The following is a 27,147-nucleotide window of genomic DNA, read 5'->3' as shown; positions in this document are numbered from 1 at the left end:
ATCTAAAATCCAATTCTTTATAGGGCTGACATATGGGGAGAATAAGTCAGGAATGAGGAAGGAGCAGCTGCCCTAGGGAAACCGTTATAACTTAATTTCTTGGTGATTAGTAAATAAGAATTTGAATACTGTGTAGTAGGGTCAGAGAAAAAGAGCCATGGCCCATTTAACCGGTTGAATCTGGGAAGATCTAATGCTCAGATGCTTAAAGAGTAACCTTTTTGTAATTGTAGGTTCAGACCCTAAGGGTAAAACTCTCAATAACTCATAAGTAATTTGGGAACTCAGTTTCCATTTTGAATGAAGATTTCCAGGTAATTTCTGAAAAAAGTTCTGAATCACTTTTCAATATTTTGCCCTCAGCTTTTTTATGCATTAATTGTTCCATAAAGAGGAAATGGATATTCAACTTTAAGAAGTGCTTAAATTCTACTGGTGATCATCTTCTGATGATGTAATTTTTATAGCTATATTCCTCAACGTGACTTTGTTGCCATATTGACTAAGAGTAGGTTTTGGTATGGTGGAATCTGGTTATGATTTTACAATAAGAAGCACTAGTCAGTACTTTTTAGTTCAGAATAGCATCTCTTTCTTACCCCTTCCACGAGGCAGTAGAGTTGGCACTGGACAGATTTAATCTACTTTATCCATGAAATAAATGTTCTTAACAACTGAGCTGTAATGCAACCACATGTGCTGTCAAGAGCAAAGGATAAGAATAAAGATGTTGTGAAGAATATATGCCTTTTGCAGCCTATACAAATCTAAGCCTGTAAAGCCTTCCTCAAAACAGAGGTTGAGTTCCTATCTGCCCACACTTTGCCTTGTTCTTACTGCCCCCGTTCCTTTTACAGCTACAGGTTTCTGTGATAACAGCGTCAGTGAAGTACACGGAGCTGATGATGTGGGGCATATGGTTAATCAGTGGTAAATCAGGGATGCAAATTGTGAACAGCGCTCATTGTGAAGGAATGGGAATGGATAAAGTTATCCTGCACTGCAGAAAATCAGAACAGGATTGGATTAATCAGCACAGCATGTATTAGGAGGAGGCCAGGGCAAGCCCTATTCATTTGAGTTTCAGCATGTCACAGCTCTCCAAGCCAGAGTGTCTGTAATTAAATCAAAAAATCAATGTTAATGCTCAGCTGGGTCACACAGCTCAAATCAGAAGATAATCAGGAAGTGCTGGAAAATTGAAGGTTTCATACAAATATTCTGCAGGCTGTACTGCACTTCATCAATGTTCTTCAGTACTGTTTTTTTCAGAGCAAGTGTTACATGGTGGTGTGATGCAATTAGAGCTGTTTGACACCAAGGACAGGTGTCATTATGCTTATTTACGAGTGTAACAGCAGTAGAATAGAATAGAATAGAATAGAATAGAATAGAATAGAATAGAATAGAATAGAATAGAATAGAATAGAATAGGAGTATGGTGCTGTAGCATGCATGACTTGTTGCATCATGCATGTGTTGCACGTTTTGAAGCTAGAAAAAGATGGCGCATTGGTATCTCCATTTCTGGCCAGCTCTCAAAGCTTGCAGGATTTGTGGCTTTTAGAGTGACGTGGATGTCCCAGGAACCCTGAAAGCAGTTTATGTGACACTATGGTCCTGCTTTAGGAGTTTCATGACCTATATCATACTTTACATGAAAAGAAAATTAGAATGTTCTTACAAATACTGATCCTCTGTGAGCAGGATCACATGTGAGCAGGATTATGGCACCAGGGGATGATGATGATGTCATTAACATCTGTTAATGATTAATGGCCTGTTGGAATGAGTCCAGAGGAGGCTGCAAAGATGGTCAGAGGGTTGGAGCACCTCTCCAATGAATGCAGGCTGAGAGAAGAAAAGGCTCTGGAGCAACCTTATAACACCTTCAGTACCTAAACAGGGCCTACAGGAGAGCAGGAGAGGGACTTTTTACAAGGGCACGTAGTGATAGGGCAAGGGGAAATCACTTTAAACTGAAAGACTTGATTATTTACTATGAGGATGAGATAGATTATTTACTATGAGGATGGTGAGGCTCTGGAACTGGTTGTTCAGAAAATCTGTAGATTCACCATCTCTGGAAGTGTTCAAAGCTGAGTTGGATGGGGCTTTGAACACCCTGATCTACTGGAAGGTGTCCATGTCCACAGCAGCGTGGTTGGAACAAGAAGGTCTTTAGGGCCACTCCAACCCAAACTGTTCTGTGAATCCTTGATGATAACAAAAAAGCTCTGTACTCACATTTCTATAATGATTTCAATGTAAGTGAGAATATTTTATCAAGAAAGGTTCTTCATGCAAGAGGAGTCTTTTTTGGGAAGACCTAAGAGCTGGAGAAGAAGTAATTTCTTCCAGGCTAGTTTAGAGATCTGTCTCACTGGTCCCAAAGCAGACAGATGCATCTGGGTTTGTCTTCTAAGGTCCTGGCTCGCACACACAAACTTCCTGAAAAATTGGTGCATTATTTTGCTGCTCAGATGGGGATTTTTCAGGTTAGATTTCTGGATCTACATGTTGATTATGAATTGAAAAGTTAGGAAGAGTGCACAGCAGTTGGGTTTGTCTTTGGAGATTTAAGTCAGCTTAAATAAAGCAGTTCCTAGTATTGTCTCCCTCCTTTCAGCATGTCTGGCAGATGGGCTAAATGTTGTGCTCCCATTATGGCAAAGGCATACAGTGACAGCCCTTGGGAAACCATCAGGGTCAATATTGTCACTGACTATCGCTAGGATGGGGCAGGCTCCTTCTGTCTGAGCAGCACAAGGCTGCCACGTGTTATCAGTAAGCATGTGATCTAGGTCTGCTATGTAAGCATCTTTATGTAGCTTGGAAAATGTGACTTGGAACTGTATGGAGGTGGACTGTCCAAAAATCTAGACATGGCTTTTAGCCGATTTGAAGTGCTCAGGCTGCTCATGGTTGAAGTTTGCAGCAAGATTCTTCAAATATCCTGAATAAAACATTGCAACAAATAGACATTTGCCAATATTAACAACAACACAAATACCAAATGGTCTATCCTGTTTTCTGACAATACAAAAATTGTATTTCAAATTATGTAGTAGGCAACTTCTGAATTTAGCTTTCAGTGGCTATAGAAGAAATGTTGTTAGTGCCCTCTGTTCTGACCCATTCTTTCACCCACTCATCAACTCAGCTGTGAAAAATTGCCAAAGGCTTGTGTTGAACCTTTTCTCAAATTCACAGTTATTTGAAAGGCAGAAGCATCAGGGTTGGCAGGAACCCAGAATACTTTCAGTTGGGATGTGCCTCTCTTTGAACCACACCCTGGGATGTCAAGGCAGCCTGAGAAGCCGCATGCGTGTGTTTCGGGACAACCTGGTGATGAAAGTGTCTGAGGCTGGAGGGCTTATCACCCACTCTGTCTGATGGTGGCTGTGCTAGTTGGCTATACTGAACAAGTATAGAGCAGTCCGTGACTTCTGAGAGGACTGCAGCAAGCCTTCTTGCTTCTTGCTGGTTTCTTACTGATGCCCTAGGATAAGGTAAATTAAAGAGTAAATGAGAAGCCTAAATGAGAAGTCTAAATAAAGCACCTGTGAAGTGATTATTTTGGCCTCTGGGCAGGTGATTGTAGATCCTTTCTATAGAGGAAGAACAGTGATGTGATGTGAAAGGAGAAGGAGAATCTTGTTCTGTAAAATCTTGTCCTCTAGCTGAACCTGGAGGATGTGATCAGCTGCCAAATCTGCCAGAAGCTGCAAGTGTATCTGACTAGTTAACTCCCACAGACCTTACATATTTCCTACAAATCAAACAGTTCTCATAACCAGATGCTTTTTTTACTTTTCCTTTTGATTTTGTCATCTGTCAAGTTTTTTCATTGCTTGCATAGGTATCTTTGTTGGTTTGATTTTTTCCTTGCTTTCTGGCATGTTTGTATTTGTTATCCTAAATTTTTTGGCATTTGCCATGGTTAAATTACATTCTATCTCTGACTTTCCAGGCTGTTTGCTCATAGTTGCATGATCTGGTTCATCTTTCTGCATGCGCCTCTACGTCTTTATTCACTTTGTGTGGTCCTCAGTGTTTGCAGCTCTATCAGCCGCTCTATCAAATGTCAAGCTCAGTTCATGAGCTCAGTTGTACAGAACTTTTTCCTTTTGATATTTGCTCTGCTAATTCTTGGGCACAGCTTTATGAAAAAACAACAAAACAGTTGTCCTTTTACTTTATCAGGTATCTGGTTTACTGTACTTTTACTGCACTTCTTTCATTGCTGTTGAAGTAGTAATGACTTTGTTCACATTTTAGTCACATAATGAACTCTTGTATAAATATATACATATGCACACTAATCTAGCTGTCTAACGCATTTACTTTACCTGTGGTTTTCTAGGAAGTGCCTCTTCTGCAGAATCAAAGCCCTTGCGATTTTCATAAGGAAGTGAAAGAGATTAGTACCTTAGTACCTTAGTTCAGAATTGGCACATTATGACAGTATCTCACCAAACTGGAGACTGGTTACACTTCAGGCATGCTCTGCTTGGACTAACCTGGACAGTCCTAGCTGTTCCATAATGTCTGTTATATTTTAAATCTTCCTCTTACTCCATACTGGCATTAGCATTGCTGCCGTATTTCCTCTAGCACGAACATGTGTTGAATTATGACCTTTGAACACAACTGTGAGAAAAGAGGAATCATAAATAAAGATTTGTTAAAAAGTGTTCTGTATATTTTCTGTGAATTTTAGTTGAATGCCTTCAAATATGCATAGATAATTTTAGTGTTGCTTTTATTTGTTGCTTTAACTTCCTAAATATATCTATTTGAAGTAATTTGGCAACATGTTGCTGGCCTTCCACTGAAAAAGTAATTAACTTGTTTCGTTGTATTTCATTCTTTCCCCTGCACTCTGAACTGAAGTGTTGATTGTGAGCTGCTGACAGCTTCCTTTAGCTACATATTTCAACTTAGTCTCCCTCTCCCCATTTCTTCATCCTGTGGTTTTTACACAGAGTTGTCAGTTTTGCAGTAGTTTCTTAATAGAAAAAAGAGTAACCCATACTGCATCTGTTGTCATTCAGTAGCCTGCTAAGTTTTACTGACCCTTACTTTCCTTTCTCCCCAGTAATGTGTTCATAAATTTGGCTAAATGTTTAGACATACCAGACTCACTGATAGCTATAAATGCTCTGTGATTATCTGAGAAGATTCTAAAGCCAGAAAATTAAATTTTACACTAACTGGAAAAACTTGACTATATTTTCTGTCTTTTGGACTTTTAATGTTGGAATCATCTCTTAATTGTTTATGCTGTCTGTATTTGTATCACAGATCAACAGTTTTTGACAAGGTGCCTCAAATAATTGTGGTTACGCATTCATTTTAGTTTAAATGTGCCTAATTTGTAAGTGCTTGATTCTGAACATTATACTGGCTTTGTGTAAGTCAGGAGAATATTCATTAAAGCAGACTGATATTTATCTCTTTAATTAACAATTACTATATCCAGGCTAAAGCAAGTAAGGAAAACATTAATGGCATGAGGTGACATAACAATAAAGTAATTGAAGACCTCGAGCAAAAAAATTACTGCAAGTCTTTGCGAAGAAGTTGCAACATGTAATACACGCTAATAATAGTTTGCATCTCCTCCTAAATTAAAATGTTACCTAGTATCAGTCAATGTTGACATCTGTCATGCTCACATGAGTCAACTGAGATCATGTTTTAAATTACATGGGCAATTACAGTTTAGGTCAAATATGTTAAAACACAGATATATAGGCTTTACAAATGCAGGGCACTGAAAATGGACAACACACCAGATAAGCCAGTATGCTATCAGCAATGCATCCCTTAATAGGTCTTTAACTAGGGCACCACATCTTAGCTAGCACTATTGTTTATCATTCCTCATGTGCTAGAAATATTCTGATTTTCCTAAGGCCTGGCAGACTACTGTTCCACAAGCTCTCTATTAGGAACTCAGTCTAACTGGAACAACTGAAGGGAGGTGGTTTTCTGCAAAACAGCAGGACAGGCATATGCTGATTCCTAGAGGTAAGATGTAGTAAGAGCAATTCAGCCATATTTCAGAGGACTTGGTCCCATGGACGAGCTCTGTATGTTTAAAATGTAGGGCAGCAGTATGGAGCGTAGGTGCCTGAGGTGAGGGAGGCAGACCTTTTAAGGGTCACAAGTTATGTGCTATATGTGACGTCTCTTGTGTGAACAACACTTGGACATTCTGGAAGCAGGTAGAAGTGAGGAGGTAGCAGTTATTCTGCTCTTTAGCTGGCCTTTCTTCATGTATTACCAAGGAATTGTTTGGCTTTAACCCCCAATAATGTTCTTTCTGATGGAAAAAAGGGAGTTGCTATGCAAGTCATGTGTCCTGTATAAGTGAATTCTGCTATCAAACCTTAAGATTCAGTTCCATAAATTTGGCCCCTAAATGTGTTTCAGCATGTCTTTCTCTTAGTGTCTCACTGCTTGTAGGTTACTTTGCTCCCAGGTGGATTCCTCCTGTTCATAGTACCCGCAGTTTTGGGTACTGCAAAGAGAGTGGTTATTGTAATGCAAGTGATAATAGAGCTGGTTACTATTACAGAAGAAATTGTTTTGATGGATAATTTGCATAAGAGAAGTGGCTTCATATTGACATTTCTCTTGTTTTGCACAAGTAAAATATTAATCTCTGTCTTGAAACTGCTGCTCTTATGTGTACTTTGTAACTTGTATTTACCCATCAACAGGCTGAGTAGCACTGTCGATGCTTACAGGTTCTACTGATGCCCCCATGTGGATGTCTGGCAGGATCATTCTAGTCTGCAGTTTAAGATACAATTGAGGTTTACTGTTAATTTAATAATAATTTATTTCTCTGTCATCCATAAATGGACAAAAAAGTTTGACTGTGTGGTATACCAGAAGTATTTTTGAGCTGTGCTTTCCATTCTCTCTGAAATAGGGTTTGACCATCCTTTTTTTGTATCTAACATTTGAAACTATTGTTGACATACTGGAAATAGCATCGTACTAACCAGTTTGCTTATTTTTGTGGGATTCTTGAGACCCAAGAAAATTTTCACTCCATTATGAATGTCCTAATAATAGCTGTGATATAATGATAGCCTAATTGATTCACTAACATAGAATAACCTCAACCTCCTACACTGATTTTTCTGCCTCTGTGAACAAATATAATGGTATTGTAATTGAGAGTCCACCTGTAACTCTGAATCACCAAAAATTAGTATTAAGATGCTGGAACTGTCTTGAAATGTGACAGCTCAGGTACTGTGACTTTGCTAGCTACAGCAACAGAGACCTTAGGAGGGGCTGATCTGTTTTGCTGCTTGGCAGAGTGGATTAACGTGCATGAAGGTCTGCAGTGTAAAAGACATCCTAACGCTGACCCGTGATTTCAGAAGAGATTTCAGAAGGAAAGGACATACAAGGTGAGTATGTAATCATAGCTTAGGGCCACAGTTGTGCCATGGCAAACATTTCTCTTGGCCATATAAACGCTCACACCTTGTGCCTGGGGTGCTCATGAACCTCAAATAACAGTTCTCCTTCTAAAGACCCCTTGCATGGACTGTACTAATGACATGGAAAAAAGTCTCCTGCTGGTGGAGGGCCCTGGCACTCAGAATACCTCAATTCCCAGACAAGTATCTTGGCCACTAGTTTAAAATTATGTTGCCAGGCTTAATGGACAAGTAGCAGGGCTAGGCCTGTGGCTTTCACAGTTACCTTTTGGTCCGAGGTGCTTAAGATCTGTTGAGCCCTCAATGTAATTTTTGTACTGCTATCACGTACTGAGATCTATTCTTCACACAGAATAGATAACTTAAGTACTCTTCAGAGTTAGACTCTTGCATTATTTATGTTTAAAAAATCGGTGCTAGGTCTTTTGACACTAAACACAGTGTGCTAACTCCTGCTCCTTTGACTTTGCATGTTTTATAGAACAGGAAGTATTTTCTAGGTCAGGATGAAAGTGTTGCTCAGACATCTTAGTTGTGGAGCAAATAGATTTGATTTCATATCTAATGTGGGTATTACTTATGCCTTCTGTGAAATACCTATTCCATTTTGTTCCTGGTACTATTTGATCTTACAATCATTGGACTTGTATGCATTGGGAAATTACAGTTGTTAGAGCCTGTAAATTAACTTGATTAACTGAGCGTGTAGTGAAGATAAGGACATTTGTTTGGTGTTTGGTCTTGAGAGCTGTTCGCTTCCTACATTAGGTGTGTGTCCAGGCTGGAGATTTTGCCTCTGATTAAATCAAGCAATATATTGCTAGTTAAGCTGGATGATATGTGACTGTAAAATGGTGCCAGAGCCCAGCGTTTCTGGGCTTTTACCTCTACACCAAGTGTCAGTCTGTCTTATTCAAAATGTTGTGTGTAAGAATTGAAGAACCAGCAATCCTAGTGCTTGAAAATTAAGGTATTTCCTAACATTTCCAGTCTTGTTTCATGTCTTTTTTTTAATTAGGAAACTGAGTTTATCTGGTGTGCTGAGCCCTGGAGAGTTTAGTCATGCTTTTTCTTTGCAGTAGATGACAGAGAGCATATCTTTTACTCTGCTTTTACACATTCAGTCTTTCAGAAACATCTAGAAACCCTTATAAAATTTATTTCATAATTTGTGGTTGATAAGTGGTCTCTGATCTGCATTGTGTGAACTTGCTTCAGAATTTAGATTAGTTCTGTGCATTTTGGATTTCAGTTGTAGGGTTGATAGGCTATAGTACTACCTCAAAATTTTTACTTTCTTCTAAAAGAAGATCTTTTTTTTCCCTTGGTGATGTCTAAAAGATAAAAACTAAAAACTAAAAACTAAAAACTAAAAACTAAAAACTAAAAAAAAAAAAACAAAAAACTAAAAAAAAAAAAAAAAAAAAAAAAAAAAAAAAAAAAAAAAAAAACAACCCACCAAATTAAAACAAATGCATAAATATCCGTGTGCTTCTTTTACACATTTTAAATTGGATTGTGCTTACAAAGTGATTATTTTCAATAAAATGCTTTACTTTCTGTTGTTACTGAAAGTGACATTGCATGGCATAAAAGGTTTAAAATAGCCTGCTTCTCTCACCTGTAGACATATATAAACCAGGCTTTCTATTTATTGAGTATGGACACTTATACTCTGAATGGACAAAAGTATCTAAAATAATTATGAATATTGGGCTAAATAGCCAGTATCTGCTTCCATTTGTAGTACTGTTTTTCACTAGAAAATGGGTTTACACAAACTGAAGTGCTCAAATAGCTTGGAAACAGATTTTGCTACTTCAGTCATTAAGGGCAGTTATCACTTTGCTCAGTTTAGGCTAAAAAAAAAATCCTAGCTGTTTTTTAGTAGAAAATTCTGACAAACTGGATAATGAAAGCAAATAAAAACAACAGTAAAACTTTATTATCCAGTTTTATTTTTCTGTGTGCATATTCTGAGGATTTTTTCCTTCTAGGAAGAAAATTAAAAAGCTTTATTAATCAATCACATTTTAAACAACTTCTCTTCAAATCTTATAAAGCTACTTGCCATTTTTGTTTCCCTATTCTTGTTTTAGCTCCTTGCTTTTTGCTGTAGTTCTGTAATAGGTTCGGAAACAAGATGTGATATATCTGTGCATAGGAAGTGGAAATTTTTATGCATATGTAAAGAAGCTATAGGTGCACACTTCCAAAAGCAAGTTATAGCTCTGAATTTACTGATAATTTAACGCAGTGGATGCAGAGGTTATGTAAGCATTCCACAAATAAGTACATCCAGTGCCTGAGATCTTGTTTTTCCTTAGTTCATAATCTACTACTTAGTTAAAGTGGTATAGATAGAGAGAGAGACGGACAGCTGGGAGCTCAGGATGTCACACATGACAGTGGTGGGACAGCTGGGTTTACACTGTGTGAGACAGCTGTTTTGTGACCTGAGAATATGTTTGTTCACTGTATAATGACTGGGAAGCTGTTCTAAGTATAGGAAACCTGGCAGCAACCTCATGTTTCGTGAGTTTTACATTGGTAAAATCCACGACTTCTCTAGACTCACACCTAATCTACTGCAGTGCGCCAGTAGACACAGTTGCAGATGGAATAAATTTAAAAGTGAGTTCAACTGGGCCAGGCAAAAACTGGCAGACCAAATCTAGGCCAAGTCATAGAGCAGCATCTTGAAAACAAAATATAGAAACTCAGGTTCCTTCTTTCCCTCTTTGATGTGTGTTCTGTGCTTTTGTGAGTAGCTAACGAGCTCTGTGTAATGCTGCCAATATTAAATGTTGCTGATTTTGCACAGAATTACAATATATGTCCCACTCAAAGGATCAGGCTGAAGGAGAAATAATAGCAAAGAGGATAAGCAGATCAGGCATTCATCTTTATGCAGTATTGCTGGATGTTCACCTTACATTTGACCTTGGCATAATAGTTGGAATAATTAATGTATGTGGCAGATACGGTAAGTGATGAAGTAATTCAAAAGGGATTTTTTTCGCTTTGATTTAAAGTATGGAGTCACAGCACTCCCCAAGTCTGAGTAACAGGCACCCTCATTTACCCTATGATTATATTTATCAGTATTTCTAAGTTTGCAATTTTTAGTTCAAATTCCCTAGTTATTGCTTTATTATTTCACGTTAGTTTAGAGCCAAATAAAATCCCAGGTAGTTTCAAAAAAAGGAGTTTAACATTGATAAAGTGTGAAGAAAGATGTTTGCAGACTGGAGCAAGTTCAGCATGGGGCCCCAGGCACACCAGGACCTGAGGTTGTCTTCTGAGAACAGGCTGGGCTGAGAGGGGGTGAACTCAACCCTGGAGAAGAGGCGGCTCTGGGAGGACAAAGCAACAACCCCCAACCCCTACAGAGGGGTGATCAAGGAGCCCGAACCAAGCAGATGGTCTTATGACATGAGAAAATGACACACACAAAAGTTGCAAGCTGGACAAAGGAAGGAACTTTCTCCTCCTGAAGCAGAGAAAAATATTTCTAAAGGAAAGACAAGGTTGTATTACTGCCAACAGAAACTGAATAGTTGTGAACACTTGGGTATTGATCAGTAATCTCTGTAAGAAAGATCTGGTCCCTGTCCAGTTGAGAGAATTACTTAACAGTAATTAAGTATAACTTTATTAGACTAGTTTGGTGGCTTGTTATGGGTTTCATTCCCCCCATGCCTCCTCTCCCAAATAATCGTGGAGGGTCAAGGCTTTCTTACTGTAACTGTTGTGATTTGGTGTAATTTTATAACCTTTCCACTGAGTTGCTATGCAGACAGTGTAAGAGCTTGAGGAAAGCTAGGTTAGGAAGTTAGGTTACTCACAGGCATACTTGTACTTTCCTTGCTGTGCTTTAGTACAAGGCAGTGGAATGTCCTAATGATCATGATTGGGAATGCCATGGTCCAGGTTTACTGATGAAATAGAACGAATTTGAGCGCAAACAGATATTTGATATATCCACTGTGGAGTCAACGTGTCTCCTTCAAATACTTGCCATAACTGAAATTTGCATTGAAGTCGCTTTGATAGAAAGTAACTGTGACCCTTTGTACAATGCGAATTTACCTCTTTGAATGTGCTTCAAAATGGCACAATATAGTTATAAAAATATGTATAAAAATGAGATCTCGTAACTTTCATTAAAGCTTGAACTTGTTTTTTAGAAATTAATTTTCCCTTCTTAGTTTGTTTGAGTTCCCAAATTCATACGGTTAAACGATGAAAAAGGTTTTGATGTGCCATACCTAGTTGTCTTTCACAAATTCTGCAGAGGTAACTGCAGGGCCCTTGTAGTCTTGCTTCAACCAGTACAGTGCAGATTTGAAAACCGCTGCCACATCTAGATTTTTAAAATAACTGGATCACTGTCAGACTTAAGATTTCCCAACAGATGTGTCTTTAAGCAAGCTTTTATTTTTCAGTTATAATTGCAAAGATTTGACTGTTTAACATGGTACTATTGTAAAGCAAATACAGACTGTTTGATACAGCTGCATGGTCTACCAAAATCTAGAGAACCTCATCTTTTAATGTCTGCAGTGGACTTTCTGCTTACTGCTGCCACTTGGACACCCTGGTGCTCTTGCCTTGCCTGACCTCTGGGCAGCTCGCCTTTCCTTCTTTGTGCGGTGAAACTGCTTCCACAATTTGGCCTGCTTCCACAACCTGATTGGCAACCACGAGGTTAAGAGGGCATGATTAGTCCCTAAGCTTATCCCTTTACAGCCTGGAAGAGACACCATTAAAGGGAATTTGACCCCAAATGGGTTGGATTCACCTGGAAATTTCAAAGCTTTAATGTTTTAAATGTCATATCCTGGCTTTTGCTAGCATGACTTTGAAATACCAGCTGAAGTTACAAAGATTTTTAGTACCACATTCCACAAGATTTCTTCTCACCTATTATCAATTAAGGTGCACTTAAAACACCCCTTAATAATGAATGCAAAAATGTTTTTTGCTTGCTTTCTTTGTTTTTTAATCTGTTCAACCAGGTCATGTTTTGATGAATGGATAGAAGAAATGCATCATAGAGTGATCCAATTGGTATACTGGGCTTTTGAAGGTGGGGCTGCTTGTTAAACTCTGCTAAATAAAAAAATGCTGCTCAATAAAATTGTGATTTGAAATGGTTTCCTCTGCTACTCTCTGTTTGGCTATTGCTGTATTATCTCTACCAGAATGATTAATCCCGTTGGGCATATGAAGTTGGATGCTTCTACCCTTGGAATAAAAGAGATTGTACCAGATGACAACTTCTGTGCACAGATAGCATATTGATATGTATACTTTTGTTTTGAGATTGTTTACTCAGTTATGTCTTAATTTCTCTTATGATTTTGTCATTTGCATTCTTGATAATGAGAAACATTTTATGAGTAAACGGTCTGTCATCTTCATTTCTGGGGTTCTAGGTTTATCAAATGTGAAAGAAACTTTCCCTGATATAGAAATTTGTGTTCTTGTTAAAATTCGAAATCTGGTAACTTAAGTGATAACAAAATACTGTTGGGAAATGAATTTCCTAATAAATAGTCAGATAAGAAATGCTACAATAGTAGAAATCAGATTCTGTCACACACTACTTCTTACTGCAGTAATGTTTAATTTTTTGCTGATATGCAAGAACTGAACTTTTCAGAAAGCTTTACATCAAGTTAAACTACAGGGAAATAGCATGTACAGTTCTGATAATTTCACATAATTTGTAGTCATTATTCAAAGAATAGATGAGAAAAAAAGTATTTTTGCAAGCAAGATTATCATGGAAAGATTTTAAATACTAAGGGACACTGAAATGTATCTGGAATAAAATATAATATTAAAGAAAAAAGATACTGATAATCTTTAGTTTGCTTCCCATCTTTGCTGGGAAAAAAATTTAAATTAAGTGTAAGATTTCTGTATAATTCAAATTATTATGCATGTATTGAAAAGACTAAGTTGTTGGTAGAAGCAATAACTTACATAGTACCGAAGTAGTTGAACAAATTAGATAAGGCATTAGATTTCAGGCATTTAAAGTAGAAGCCTCGAGCTTTAAAACTTAGTGCAAGTTGAGAGTCGATAATAATTGCTGAGATTAATTAGATTTTTAATAGTTAGGCCATCTCTGAAGAAAAGCTGCTTGGCAGCACTACCGTTGTGAAGGTAGTCATTAGGTAGGAAAGATGGGTATTAATGTGGTGGCCTCTTAGGTCAAAGAGAGAAATAAAATGTAGTGGAATGAAAAGTTAGTTGAAACTACTAGAACGTGCTATGAAATCCATTCCTTCCAGTTGTTCTGTGCTCTGCATCTACTCTAGCAAGTCCTCAGGTCACCTCTCCTCTCTTCCTTTATCTAGGTTGGCAAGTGTGTCTGTATGTCAGTTATATGTCTGTCAAGTCAGGTGAGATATGAATAATGGTTATGGCATAAATACATCCTATTTCTGTCTGGTCATCAGGAATAGCCTGATGCACTGGTAGAAGAGAAGGATTCTCGTTCACCTGTGCTAAACTACAATGTGTCTATGGTAATTTACCTGTGCCTTACCTTGTGTCAGAAGGTGAATCTACCATTTCTTTGTTGACTGAGTTGTTTGACCTTCTGACTTTTTAGGAAAATACACTGAGCTTGGCAAATGCAAGTCTCGTGGTTACTCACAGCATACTGTTCTCTGAAAGCTGTTTTTACCCTCTTTCTTAAGTTTCATTTATGACCATTTTTCCTTGAGCATCTGAACAACCTTTCCTAATATGGAGAGGTGATAAAGAAGAATCCCTTCCAGCCTCTCTGGCAGCCTCAGGCTTTATAGCCAGTGTAATGTAAGGAAAAAGCCAATGTCACTCCACATCCCAGTGTGACACTTGTTGTATCACTACCCATTTTGTGTCATGTCTGCAAACTTCCTGCATGAATTTGTGTCTCTGGCTCTGCTATTCTCTGCTGAGATGAGCAACAGCTGCTCTCATGGCCCCTTACCTATGCATACTTTTGCAGATGTTGCTGGATTGGGTTTGTGTGGCAAATATCGGTAGTGGGGAGATAAAGGGGTGGTTTCTGTGAGACGCCTGTGAAAGTTTCCCCTTTGTCCGACAGACATGCCAGTTAGCTCCAAGATGGACACATCACTGGCCAGTGCTGAGACCATCAGGAATGGTGGTAGCACCTCTGGGATGACAGATTTAGGAAGGGGGGAAAAAAGGCAACGGCAGCCAAAGGACTGAGACTATGAGAGGAACAACCCTGCAGACCCCAAGGTCAGTGAGGAAGGAGGGAAGGGGGTGTTTCAGGTGCCAGAGCCAAGATTCCCCTGTCTCCTGTGTAGACCACAGTGAGGCGGGATGTTCCCCTGCAGTGCATGGAGGTCCATATGGGAACAGAGATCCACCTGAAGCAAGTGGATGCCCAGAGGAGGCTGTGGCCTTGTGGGTGGCCCATGCTGGAGCAGGCTCCTGGCAGGACCTGTGGTCCCATGGAGAGAGGAGCCCATGCTGGAATTTTGCTGTGACTTGTGGCTCCTTGCTGGTCCCATGCTGGAGCAGTCTATACCTGAAGGAATGCATTCCCTGGGAGGGACTGGAACAGAGCAAGAGTGTAAGGAGTCCTCCCACTGAGGAGGAAGCAGCAGTAGCAGAGACAGCGTGTGTTGAAGTGACTGCAACCCCCATTCCCTGCCCCCCTGCAGCGAGGGAGGAGGTGGAGTATACAGGCAGGGAAGCTGCACTCAAGAAGAAGGGAGAAGCATGGGAGGGGAAGTGTTTTAAGATTTTTTAAAACTATTTTTGATCATCTTGCACAGATTTGATTGGTAAAAAATCAAACTTATCTCCCCAGGTTGAGTCTGTTTAGCCCATGATGACCATGGGTGGCTGAACTTTTCTGATCTTAGTCCACCGGCCTTTTGTTATATTTTCTCACCCCCATCCATTTCAGGAGGGCAGTGACAGAGCACCTTTGTGGGGGACCTGGTATCCCCAGCACACTTATCCAGGTCTTTCCCTTTGTCTCCATTACTCTGCAAGGCTCGTTACCAGTAGTTTCTTCTGAAGGGTCCATCCTTTCTTCATACTAAAGGAGTTTGTAGCAACTTGTTGCTCTGTCTGGATTATTTTAAGGCATCTCCAGATGCAGAGGACTGTGTTTAGCCTGTGTCCTGGATGAAAGGCTAGGTACATCATTGAAGAGGTTACAAGTGAATTGTCAGGAGCCTGAATCATTCTTTGTGCAAATAATGCCGAGAGAGTGAGAGCAAAGCAGCTGCTTCACAGGATCTCTGCCAAGACGGGCTTTTCTTGGGTGATCCTTGAGTGGCTGACAAGGTCTAATGTCAGAGCTGCTCTGCAACAACAGCATAAAACAAAGTTAAGCTAAATGTATAGGTAAACATAGACCACTGCTTCTTTCAGGACTAAACCCCTGAGCTGTCCAGGGCTTTGGAGCTGATGTTCTCACTGAAGATGGAACAAACTGAGCAGTGACAAAGTTAGAGGGCTGCTCAACGCTTATTCTTCAAAAGGAGCTTGGCAGCTCTAGTGCTTTTGTATCAGCAAGATGGTTATATTTTATAAAAAGGGACAGGTCTGTCCCTTTCTTTTTGTTGTGTATTTCACTTCCATTTTAACCATAACTTGTTTCCTTGCAGAGCCAACATGTATCATTCACAGTGCCACCAAAGAGGTGCTTCTGAGCTCTTAGAATAATCTTTATTTACCTCTGAGTAAAAGTCTTCTAAGGCTTTGCTTGTTTAGAACTTTGAATTCAGACATCAGGGTAAAACTAAAAATAATCACTGTACTAAGTTAAATAAGAGAATCACAGGATCACAGAATCACTAGGTTGGAAGAGACCTTCAATTATCAAGTCCAACCCAGCCCTAACACCTCAACTAAACCATGGCACCAAGTGCCACATCCATTCTTTTTTTAAACACATCCAGGGATGGTGACTCCACCACCTCCCTGGGCAGACAATTCCAGTACTTTATCTCTCTTTCCATAAAAAACTTTTTCCTACCATCCAACCTATATTTCCCTTGGCACAGCCTGAGACTGTATCCTCTCGTTCTGTCAGTTGCTGCCTGGAGAAAGAAACCAACCCCCAGCTGGCTACAGCCACCTTTCAGGAAGTTGTGGAGAGTGATAAGGTCACCTCTGAGTCTCCTTTTCTCGAGGCTGAACAACCCCAGCTCCCTCAGTCGTTCCTCACAGATTTTGTGCTCCAAGCCCCTCACCAGCCTCGTTGCCTCCTCTGGATGTGCTCAAGCATCTCAATGTCCTTCCTGAACTGAGGGGCCCAGAACTGGACACAGCACTCAAGGTGTGGCCCCAGCAGTGCCAAGTACAGGGGCAGAATGAGCTCCCTGCTCCTGCTGGCCACACCATTCCTGATCCAGGCCAGGATGCCCTTGGCCCTCTTGGCCACCTGGGCACACTGCTGGCTTCTGTTCAGCTGCTGTCACCAGTGCCCCCAGGTCCCTTTCCTCCTGGGCACTGTCCAGCCACACCAACCCCAGCCTAGAACATTGCAGGGGGTTATTGTGGCCAAAGTGTAGGACTTGGCACTTGGACTTATTAAACTTCATCCTACTGGACTCTGCCCATCCATCCAACCATTCCAGGTCTTTCTGCAGAGCCATCCTACCTTCCAACAGATCGACACATGCTCTCAGGTTAGTGTCATCTGCAAATGAAAGACTCAATTCCCTCATCCATGTCGTCAGTAAAAATATTGAACAGAGCTGGCCCCAGCACAGACCCCTGAGGGACACCACTGGTGCCTGGCCCCAGCTGGATGCAGCACCGTTCACCACCACTCTCTGGGCCTGGCCATCCAGCCAGTTCCTAACCCAGCACAGAGTGCTCCTGTCCAAGCCACGAGCTGCCAGCTTATCCAGGAGTGTGCTGCGGGAGACAGTGTCAAAGGCCTTCCTGGAGTCCAAATAGACAACATCCACAGCCCTTCCTGCATCCACCAGGTGGGTCACCAGGTCATAAAAGGAGACCAGGTTGGTCAAACATGACCTACCTCTCCTAAACCTGTGCTGGCTGGGTCTGATACCCTGGCCATCCTGTAAGTGCTGTGTGCTGACACTCAGTATAAACTGTTCCATTACCTTACCAGGTACTGAGGTCAGGCTAACTGATCTATAATTACCAGGATCCTCCTTCCTATCCATTTTGTGAATGGGTGTCACATTGGTCAGCTTCCAGTCATTTGGAACCTCACCAGTGAGCCAGGAATGTTGGTAAATGAGGGAGCAATGATGGAGAGCTGGCTTCACCAGCTCATCTGCCAGCTCCCTCATCACCCTGGGATGGATCCCATCTGGGCCCATAGTTTTATGGGTATCCAAGCATCTCAGCAGCTCTCTGACTGCCTCCTCCTGGCTAACAGGGGACCATTCTGCTCCCTGACAGCATCAACCACCCCAGGAGGACAGTTGTCCTGAGGACAAGCCATCTTCCCACTAAAGACTGAGGCAAAGAAGATGTTAAGCACTTCTGCCTTCTCCTCATCTGCACTTACTAAGTTCCCTTCCACATCCAATAGGGAACAAAGGTTGGTCTTACCCCTCCTTTTGCCATTAATATATTTGTAAAAACATTTTTTATTATCTTTTACAAAAGTTGCCAAATTAAGTTCAAGTTGAGCTTTGGTTGCCCTAATTTTTTTCCTACATGCCCTAGCAACGCCCTTAAATACTTCCTGATGGACCTGACCCTCCTTCCAAAGATGATACATCCTCTTTTTAATCCTAAGTTCCTCCAAAACCTCCTTGCCCATCCAGGCTGGACGTTTGCCTCGTCAACTCATCTTTCAGCACACAGGGACAGTCTGTTCCTGTGCCCTCAAAATCTCTCTTTTGAAGCATGCCCACCTTTCCTGGACTCCTTTGTTTTTGAGAGCTGCTTCCCAAGGAACTCTCTGAATAAGTCTCCTAAATAAGCCAAAGTCTGCCTTCTGAAAGTCCAATGTAAAGAAGTTTTACTGATGTTCCTCCTGATTTCACAAAATATTGAGAACTCTGTAATCTCATGATCACTGTGCCCCAAGCCCCACATCTCCCACCAGCCCATCTCTATTTACAAACAAGTCTAACATAGTCCTTCCCCAGGCGGACTCACCCACCAGGTGTGACAAAAAGTTGTCCTCTCCACAGTCTAAAAACTTCCTGGACCTCCTCTTTTCTGCTGTATTAAGTTGCCAGCAGATGTCTGGCAGGTTAAAGGCACCTACAAGAACAAGGGCTGGTCATCCAAACATTCTCCAGCTGCTTATAGAATAAGTTGTCCACCTCTTCTTCCTGGCTGGGTGGACAATAGAAAACTCCCAGTAGGATGTCAGCCTTGTTGGCTTTCCCCTTAATTCTTACCCATAGGTATTCAATTTCATTGTCACTGGTTTCAATATCCATGGCATCAAAAGCCTCCCTAACATAAAGGGTCACCCCTCCACCTCTTCTCCCTTTCCTGTCTCTTCTGAAGAGCTTGTAGCCATCTAGTGCAGCACTCCAGCTATGTGACTCATCCCACCACGTTTTTGTGATGGCAACTACATCATAGCTTTGCTGTTGCACCATGGCCTCCAGCTCTTGTTTGTTATTGATGCTGCATGCACTGGTATACATGCACTTCAGCTGGGCTACTGATTTCACCCCTAACTCAGACTTGCCACCTTTGGACCTGCTTCTAGAGAGCCCAGCTGCATCCCCTTCCCCCTTCAAACCTAGTTTAAAGCCCTCTCAATGAGTTCCTCCAGTTCACGAGCTAAAATCCTTCTGCCCTTAACAGAGATATGGAACCCATCCAGTTCCAGCAGACCAGGTGCCGTAAAATTTTCCCCATGATCAAAGAACGCAAAATTCTGCTGGTGACACCAACTCTTGAGCCACTTACGATAATGTGGACTCTCATTCCTTTCATCATTTTTCTCTGCCACCAAAGGGACTGAGCAGAGCACTACCTGTGCTCATGTCCTATCAACCACTTGACTCAATGCCCTAAAGTCTCTTTTAATTGTCCTGACACGCCTCTTTTGAATCTCATCACTGCCAGCCTGGAGTATCAGTCAGAGGGCTGAATCCTCCCAGGGAGTCTCTCGGTGATATCCTGTACCCAGGCCCCAGGGAAGCAGCAGACGCCCCTGTGGGATGGGTCTGGGCGACACATGGGGGGCCCTTTGTTCCCTTCAGAAGGGAGTCACCTACCACAATTACCCTTCTTTTCTTTTTAATGCTAGAGGTGGTGATCTGTCTGACATGTAAGTGTAATTGGGAGGCTCACTGGGCATATCATTTTCTTCTGTGTCATCTAGCTGACCCTCTAGATCCAGGACCTCCTACTTACTCAGAAGTGGCACCTGGCTAGGTGATGGAGGTCAGGAGGAATTTTTATTACCTCCCCAAGGAGGGACCCGTTTCCACTCCCTTTCATCCAACAGGTGTCCTCCTATTGCCTGACAGTGCGGGGCATGGGAGTCCTCTGACTCCTGGTGGGCCTCTCTCAAGGATGGAAGGGCAGAACTCCACCAATTTATTTCTATTTGAAGCAACATTTAATGAGCAGCACTCATATTATGGTATGCCTGGTATACTAAAAACTAAACAGATTTGCAGAATAAATCATATGTATCTACAACATCTATTATAAGTACAATATTTTATGAAATATGTTTTTCATCCGAGTATGCACTTCATTGTAGTTGGTTTGGTAAAGCTGTCAGCATGAAGTGAAACTGTCTCATACCATTATGTATTGATTTTATTAGATGCAGAAGAAATCAAAATTGACTTATTATAAATTATTATTTACACACCTGATCGTGATTTTTTTCTGTGAAAGAAAGTACAATAAAATTGACGTCAACTCAAAAAATAGGAAAGAGACTCTTCCTGTGTACAAAATAAGCTTGTATATTTTGGCAGCTAGACATTTCTCTCCCCTGAGCCCAATTTCTGATGCAGTTAAAAGGAACAGAGGAAAGTGTTCCCCTGAAATCACAGAATCATAGAATGGTTTGGAACCCAGCTGTGTGCCTTGAGAGATCTTGCTTTCTCTTTCACTTGCAGAAATCTCAATTTCTGTCCTTCAAGTAATAGGTAATAGTGAAATTGAGATATGGTTTCCCAGTTTCTGCAAAGTTTGCAAATGAGAACTTTCTACAGAAAGATACCCCAAGATGTAATTCTTAATTTGGTCTACTTTTTGGAGTTAGAGGGGTGGTCTTGCTAGAGGTATGTATAAAATATTTAGCAAGTAGATGTAAGCTTATTCTGTTCACCCTTTGGTGCAATTCAAGTAGCTGTGATAAGCACAGAACAGTACACAAAATAACAAATCCTGCCAAGAGGCACAGTGTGGATTTAGCACTAAGCTGCTGTACCCCTGTGCACTGCCTTGGGAGACCTGAGAAGGAACAGAGAGGGTTCGTGTGTGCATGTAAAAAACCACATGAATATGGAAACTCCTTGTTCATCACAAAGGTCTGGCAGTTGTAAAAGATTAATGGAACAAAGTAGATTATAGTTAAATTCTTTTGCATTTCGGTAAAGATATGCCATAATTATCTTAATTTATTTCATAGAAAAAAATAATTACATTTAATTGAGTCATTACAAAATACAGCATGTTTTATAATGACTAAGTCCTGTTTATTTCTGTCCAGACATTCAAAACAATGTTTTTCAGAAAAATGAACTTTTGTTTTGGCAGAAACCCATAAACATGTGAGCGCTTGAGAAAGTTTGAAAGACTATCAATGTCAAATAACTTTCTCTGGGGTATTTTAAAATTGTTGTCTTAAAAAAAATATATCTTTTTATGAGGCATTCAAGACACTAATTTGCACTGAAGTATGGAAATTGTCCAGGTAGCATCAAAAAGGAAATTTATTACAAAGTCTGAAAATTCCTAGAGAGATTATGAACATGAAACCTGAGAGTACAAGTGAAATTTCTGAGATTTTTGTTATGATGTTATGATTTCTCTTGCAAAAATTCAGAAAACACAGTATACTTAGCAGCCTAGACCTTTGAAAGTATTTTCATCTTAAAGGAATGTTTCCCAGAAAGAGAGAAAGCCCTCTATTATTTAATAGTTAAGAGTGCAAGGAGGGAGTTCAGGTTCTTAGTCTTTGTCTGTCATCTGAATTGCTGTTTCCAATTTTCTTCCACTTGGCCACCTATTTAAAATGCTTTATTAATTTCATAATCCAGTTCATATTTGGTGGGTTGGGCTGATCGGTGTTTGTAGATGTGCTTATGTGACACCTGCTTTCAGTGTTGGAAATCTGTGATAGTGTCATATCATAATAGCGTGTCTGTTTCTCCTAACAGAAGAGATGTTTTTTTTTTTCCCCCCCCCCAGAGGCCCACAGTTAATATTTGAAACAAAATGACAAGTTTGAGAGATCTGATGAAAATCACTGCCTGTAAATTGCAAGGAGTCACCAATTTGCTTTACCTCTGCTTTTCTCTTTGTTCTTTCAGTCCCAGTTGGGTTTTGCTTCTTAAACCACCCCCAGCTTTGACACAGAGCCTTTTCCTCTGCAACAGGCAGAGGCTTCCTTCATCTCTGAGCATAATAACGCTACCAAAGAGGACATAATTTTTTCATATGTAACTTATAGTATCTTAATTTTACTCTATGATATCATCTCTCATTAATTCTAATACTAGTTAATAAGCACTGAAATTATTTTTTAATCAAAAATGCCTTGTAAAATAGAATTATCCTGAACTGTGTTGTTTCATTTGTTACTTGTGCTCGTAAAAAGCTATCAAATATGACTCTTTTAAACCCTTGCTGGTTAATGTTTCTCATGTAATAGGCAACCAGTTAACAAAAGACATCTTATATGCCATTGCAAAGACTGTAGAAAACTACCAGTCACAGTTCATATGTAAAATACTGTGGATGGGGTACTGCTAATACAACGAAGGATTGCAGAAGTCAGAAAGCTGCTAGGTGACTGGTAATAATTAGATACAGATACCAAAGTAAGCCTAAAGTGGAATAAAATTTCCTCATAAAACTAAGAAAAATTGAAATTATTAATTTGAAATTTATGAAACTTTCTTGTCTGATAAAACTTAACAGAGATTTTTGACCTGTAGTCCAAGAGGAACAAACAAGGGGGAAAAGATACCTAGATATGTGAGGATCAGCATCATTAAGAAAGGCAGAAATGGTTCTCTAGCTGAGACTGAGGAAATCTGAATAGACATAATAAAAGCTTATTTAAATGCTGTAATAAGTGTGTATGAATATATGCTTAAATCTCTCAGGAAAGATATCTTGAAGGGGAAATGTAGAATGAAATGTATTCAGAGTCATTGTGTCTCAGAAGTTTTAAAAAGAGCTAGTAGTTAAAGTGCTAAAATTATCAACAAGGTAACAATATATTATTGACTTTGCTGCAGACCAGTCCAGAGATAAATTATCTGTTAAGACTTCTGGATATTTTATCTTTAGTCCTGATATATCACCACAAAGAGCACTAGGTTTACTGTCTCTAGCACTGATGGAAGCTTTATTATCTCTATTTACAATGAAAAAGGACTTCTGGAAAATAATTTTTTTAGGATACCATGTGAATCTCAAAACTGCTATTATATCACAATGGGAACTATAGTAGTAGCTTTTTTATAGTCAGGAGTGTTTTAATTATCAAGAAATATTTGCATATTAACAAAAACCTGCTTATATTTGTAGAGACAACCTTTGCTTGCCTCAACATTTCTGCTTTTTTCTCTTTTTTTCTCCAGGGCACTATATAGAAATATGATAGCAACCGGAGGAGTCATAACAGGACTGGCTGCCTTAAAAAGGCAAGACTCTGCCAGATCTCAGCAACATGTAAATCTTGCTGGAGTACCAGTTCCTGAGGAGAAGAAACCAGTTAGACGCCGGCCCAGGACAGATGTAGTAATTGTCAGGGGCAAAATCCGTCTCTATTCTCCATCAGGATTCTTTCTTGTTTTGGGAGTGCTTATCGCATTCTTTGGAATTGCAATGGCCATCCTTGGATACTGGCCCCAGAAGGAACAGCTGTTAGCATCTGAAGATAATCCATCTGTAAATGAAACCCGGACCCCGAGAAGCCAAGGAAGCATTTTACTTCGCTTCTTTGAGCAGCACATGCACTCGGATAAGATGAAAATGCTGGGGCCTTTCACTATGGGCATTGGAATCTTCATTTTTATTTGTGCAAATGCCATTCTGCATGAAAACCGTGACAAGGAAACAAAAATAATACACATGAGAGACATATATTCCACTGTAATAGACATCCACACCCTGAGGATCAGAGAGCAAAAACAGCTGAGTGGTGCCTTCACTGGCTTGTTGGGGGAAGGAGAACTCCGGCACAGCGGGAGCTCCTGTGCATCACGGCTGGCTGCAAACACAGTTGCACCTTTCTCTGGCTTCAAGAATAATCTTAAAATGGATAGTTCTGCTGAGGAAGATGAGATTACCCTAAATGAAGATAGGACCACTAGTACCCTCCTGCCACCTCTGCTGGCTGAGAAGTCCAGTTCAGTCTTTGGACTTTACCCTCACTCCAGCAAGGCTTCAGATGACAAAAACACTAACTCTATAAAATGTGAAACAAAATCCATTGTATCTTCTTCCATTAGTGCTTTCACACTGCCAGTAATTAAACTGAATAACTGTGTTATCGATGAACCCAGTATAGACAACATAACTGAGGACTCGGAGATCACCAGGAGTCAGTCTAGAAATCTGTCAATGGATTCTCTGGCCATTCCACTAACTGATACCCATGAATCCTACAGGCCAGCTGCTTCCATGCTGCCACGACACAATTCGTTTGTGGACACTCCATCTGATCCGTTCAAATCTTCTGTGACTCTTGGACCAAGCACAGGAAAGCTTTTATCTCCTGGTGCTGCCAGGAAGCAGTTTGGTTCCAACACATCTTTGCATCTTCTGACCTCACATTCTAAGTCCCTGGACTTGGACAGGGGTCCGTCTACACTCACTGTCCAAGCTGAACAAAGGAAACACCCCAGCTGGCCCAGACTGGATCGGAGCAACAGTAAAGGCTATATGAAACTAGAAAACAAGGAGGACCCAATGGATAGGTTACTTGTGCCACAAGCAGCAGTCAAGAAAGACTTCACTAATAAGGAGAAGCTTCTTATGATATCAAGATCTCATAATAATTTGAGTTTTGAACATGATGAGTTTTTGAGTAACAACTTGAAGCGAGGAACTTCAGAAACAAGATTTTAATGTTTAAATTGCAATTTAGAAGATGTCATACAGTATTTTTTAAAAAAGCATTTTGACAAGTGTTTCCTTTTCAGTGAGACTGTACAAGCCTGTTCTTAACCAAATGCTTAATAGCCCATTAAAACTGGCTTGTGCGATCAGAGATCTTCATCTTTGTAATACCAAGAGTTTCTTGTCTTAGGAACATTCGGCTGCAATACTGTACATTATCATGGCTCGGACAGTTCTGTTACGACTGATTCCAATTATTCCCAAGTCACTATCTCTTTAGTTCTATATATGCATGTTACTTTTCACGAATTTGACTCCAGGAGACTGCATTAGGAAAAAAGCTCACTTTACCTGTAAGTTCTCTTGATTTAGAGACTGCAAGAGATTGAAAGCCATGGTCTTGTGGTTTAGAATGGGAAGTGAGCAGGAGCACGTACTGGAATTGTTGAATCTAGGCCTTTATTCCTAGGTGTTGTCTTTCACATGCAGTACATCTCAGTAACTGCAGTCTTGCCATTGTCATTGTGAGAAACTTGTTTACATACTGGGGTGGGTGGATAGAAAAGAGTGGATATAATAAAACCATTTTTGTGAATTCACTGTAATTGATCAAGCTGAATACCAGTGTTGTGAATTATTAACTATGCTTTGTACAATAATCTTTCTACATCCATTGTAATTTAATCCTGTAATTCTGGAAAAGCATATATAAAGTAAGAAATCTGAATTTTTTTCTGAGATTAAGTCTCTAAACCACTTTGATTGACAGCAGTTTTAAAATCAAAATAGAAAGATTCAATTAAAGCTTAGGAAGATGATGAATGCCAACAGGATTTTAGAAACATGGTGTATAATAAGATGATATTGTAACTTGCATCTGAAGACAATATGGAGAATGAATATATTGCCTCTCATTACAGTAACAAGATGCTAAATAGCTAGATCTCTATGTTCAAAATACTGATACAAAGCATACAATTCAGTAAGTATACTAACACAGTATGAAAGCCCCTTGCCTAAATTTTGATTTATATATTTCACATAATTATTGGTGTGATGGTTTACCGAAGCCTTTGCTGTGTCAATTTGCATTACAAGATTTTGTAATTGGAAAAGGAATTGACATTTAAAACAATGTTTTTCTCAGCAAGGCAAGCTTCACAGTTGACAGTTGTAGGCTATTGCTAAAGGAGAATTGGAATGTGCATATCAGAAGGTTTTCATGTACTTCATTGCTGTTTAGGCCATGATCCTGCCATTACAGCCGTGCTGGAGAATGTCCCTTCAAAACTGCAAGGCTCACCCAACAGGAGTTGGTCTTAATTGGTCGGATTGGATATATTCACTTACCCTAAATACTCAGGAATTATTTTTAATGGCTTTTCCCAAAAAGAATCAAGCTTGTTAAAATGTTGCAATTTCTCAATTACTTAGATTATGAAAGATTGAGGATAAAATACCCTCTCTTCTGTTGTTTGTTTGTTGTTTGTCTGGTTTTTTAATATTCAGCTCCGTATTTCAACTGCACAATGTTTATGTATCAGGAGCATTACTTGCTCAGTGAGTTGAGGCATAGTGTTAACTGTTAGAACCTCAAGCCTATATATTGTAACAGAGTTGGCTAAATATTTTGCTATGAAGCTTTTAATAACTCACTGGTTTGTGTTCTTAAGACATTTGCTATTTTTTGCAATAAAATGTCTCTCTACACATATCCATTGTAAGACCTGTTTTTTCCTCTGTGAGCTCCAGTCTTACATATCAAAGTGTAATTGTGTATCATAACACTGTACACAACATTGTGCCTAAATTATTAGCCTGCCACAAGATACTTCTTCATGACTAATTGATTTTAGTGACATATCTACACATGGAAAGGCTGAATTGTTTTTTACCCATGAAATGTGAAATGTATTCAAAGTGATTTTGCTACAAGAAACTTTATATAAAAAGAATATCCTGCTCTTTTTAGTTTGGCAGTAAGTATTATTGTAAAAATGGAAAATATTTTTAAAGACATGAGTGATGTAAGCTTTTTATTTCCATAACAGCTACATTAAATCACAGCTTAAAAGGCGTTTCACATGCTATCATATGTGGGAATGGTAGTTCCCTTGTAGCAGGGTTTGAGCTTTTAATTTTAACATAGATAATAGCTACTGAAAAATGTACTCACTTGTGAAAAATTTACCAAGGTAAAGCTATCAAAAGAGCACCATATAAAGAAACCTCATGACTGACAGACCTACTACAAAAATATTCCCATATTAACATAAAATGAAGTATTTCATTCAGATGATCACAGGACTGTTGAGGTTGGAAGGGACCTATGGAGGTCATCTTGTCTGCCCCCATCCTGCTCAGGCAGGGCTGTCCCACAACATAGAGCTGCTTGCCTAGAACTTGGGGGTTTTTTGCA

General features: G+C 39.9%; 1 protein-coding gene across 2 annotated transcripts in view; it reads left to right on the top strand.

Moving 5' to 3' along the window:
- Positions 1-26,434, top strand: part of TMEM200A (transmembrane protein 200A) — a 58,547-nt gene extending 32,113 nt beyond the window's left edge. Inside the window, exon 2 of one of the 2 annotated variants that reach the window (XM_040060072.1) lies at positions 23,246-26,434. In XM_040060072.1, coding sequence (XP_039916006.1) covers positions 23,262-24,737 — 1,476 coding nt within the window. In that variant the 5' untranslated portion in view covers positions 23,246-23,261 and the 3' untranslated portion in view covers positions 24,738-26,434. The remainder of the gene's footprint in view (positions 1-23,245) is intronic. The other variant, XM_058419941.1, reaches the window with a different exon arrangement.
- The last annotated feature ends 713 nt before the right edge of the window (positions 26,435-27,147 follow it).

Source organism: Hirundo rustica, chromosome 3, assembly GCF_015227805.2.
Source record: "Hirundo rustica isolate bHirRus1 chromosome 3, bHirRus1.pri.v3, whole genome shotgun sequence".
NCBI classification, from domain to species: domain Eukaryota; kingdom Metazoa; phylum Chordata; class Aves; order Passeriformes; family Hirundinidae; genus Hirundo; species Hirundo rustica.
Note: the sequence above shows the minus strand (reverse complement) of the source record. Positions and strands in the feature narration are given on the sequence as shown.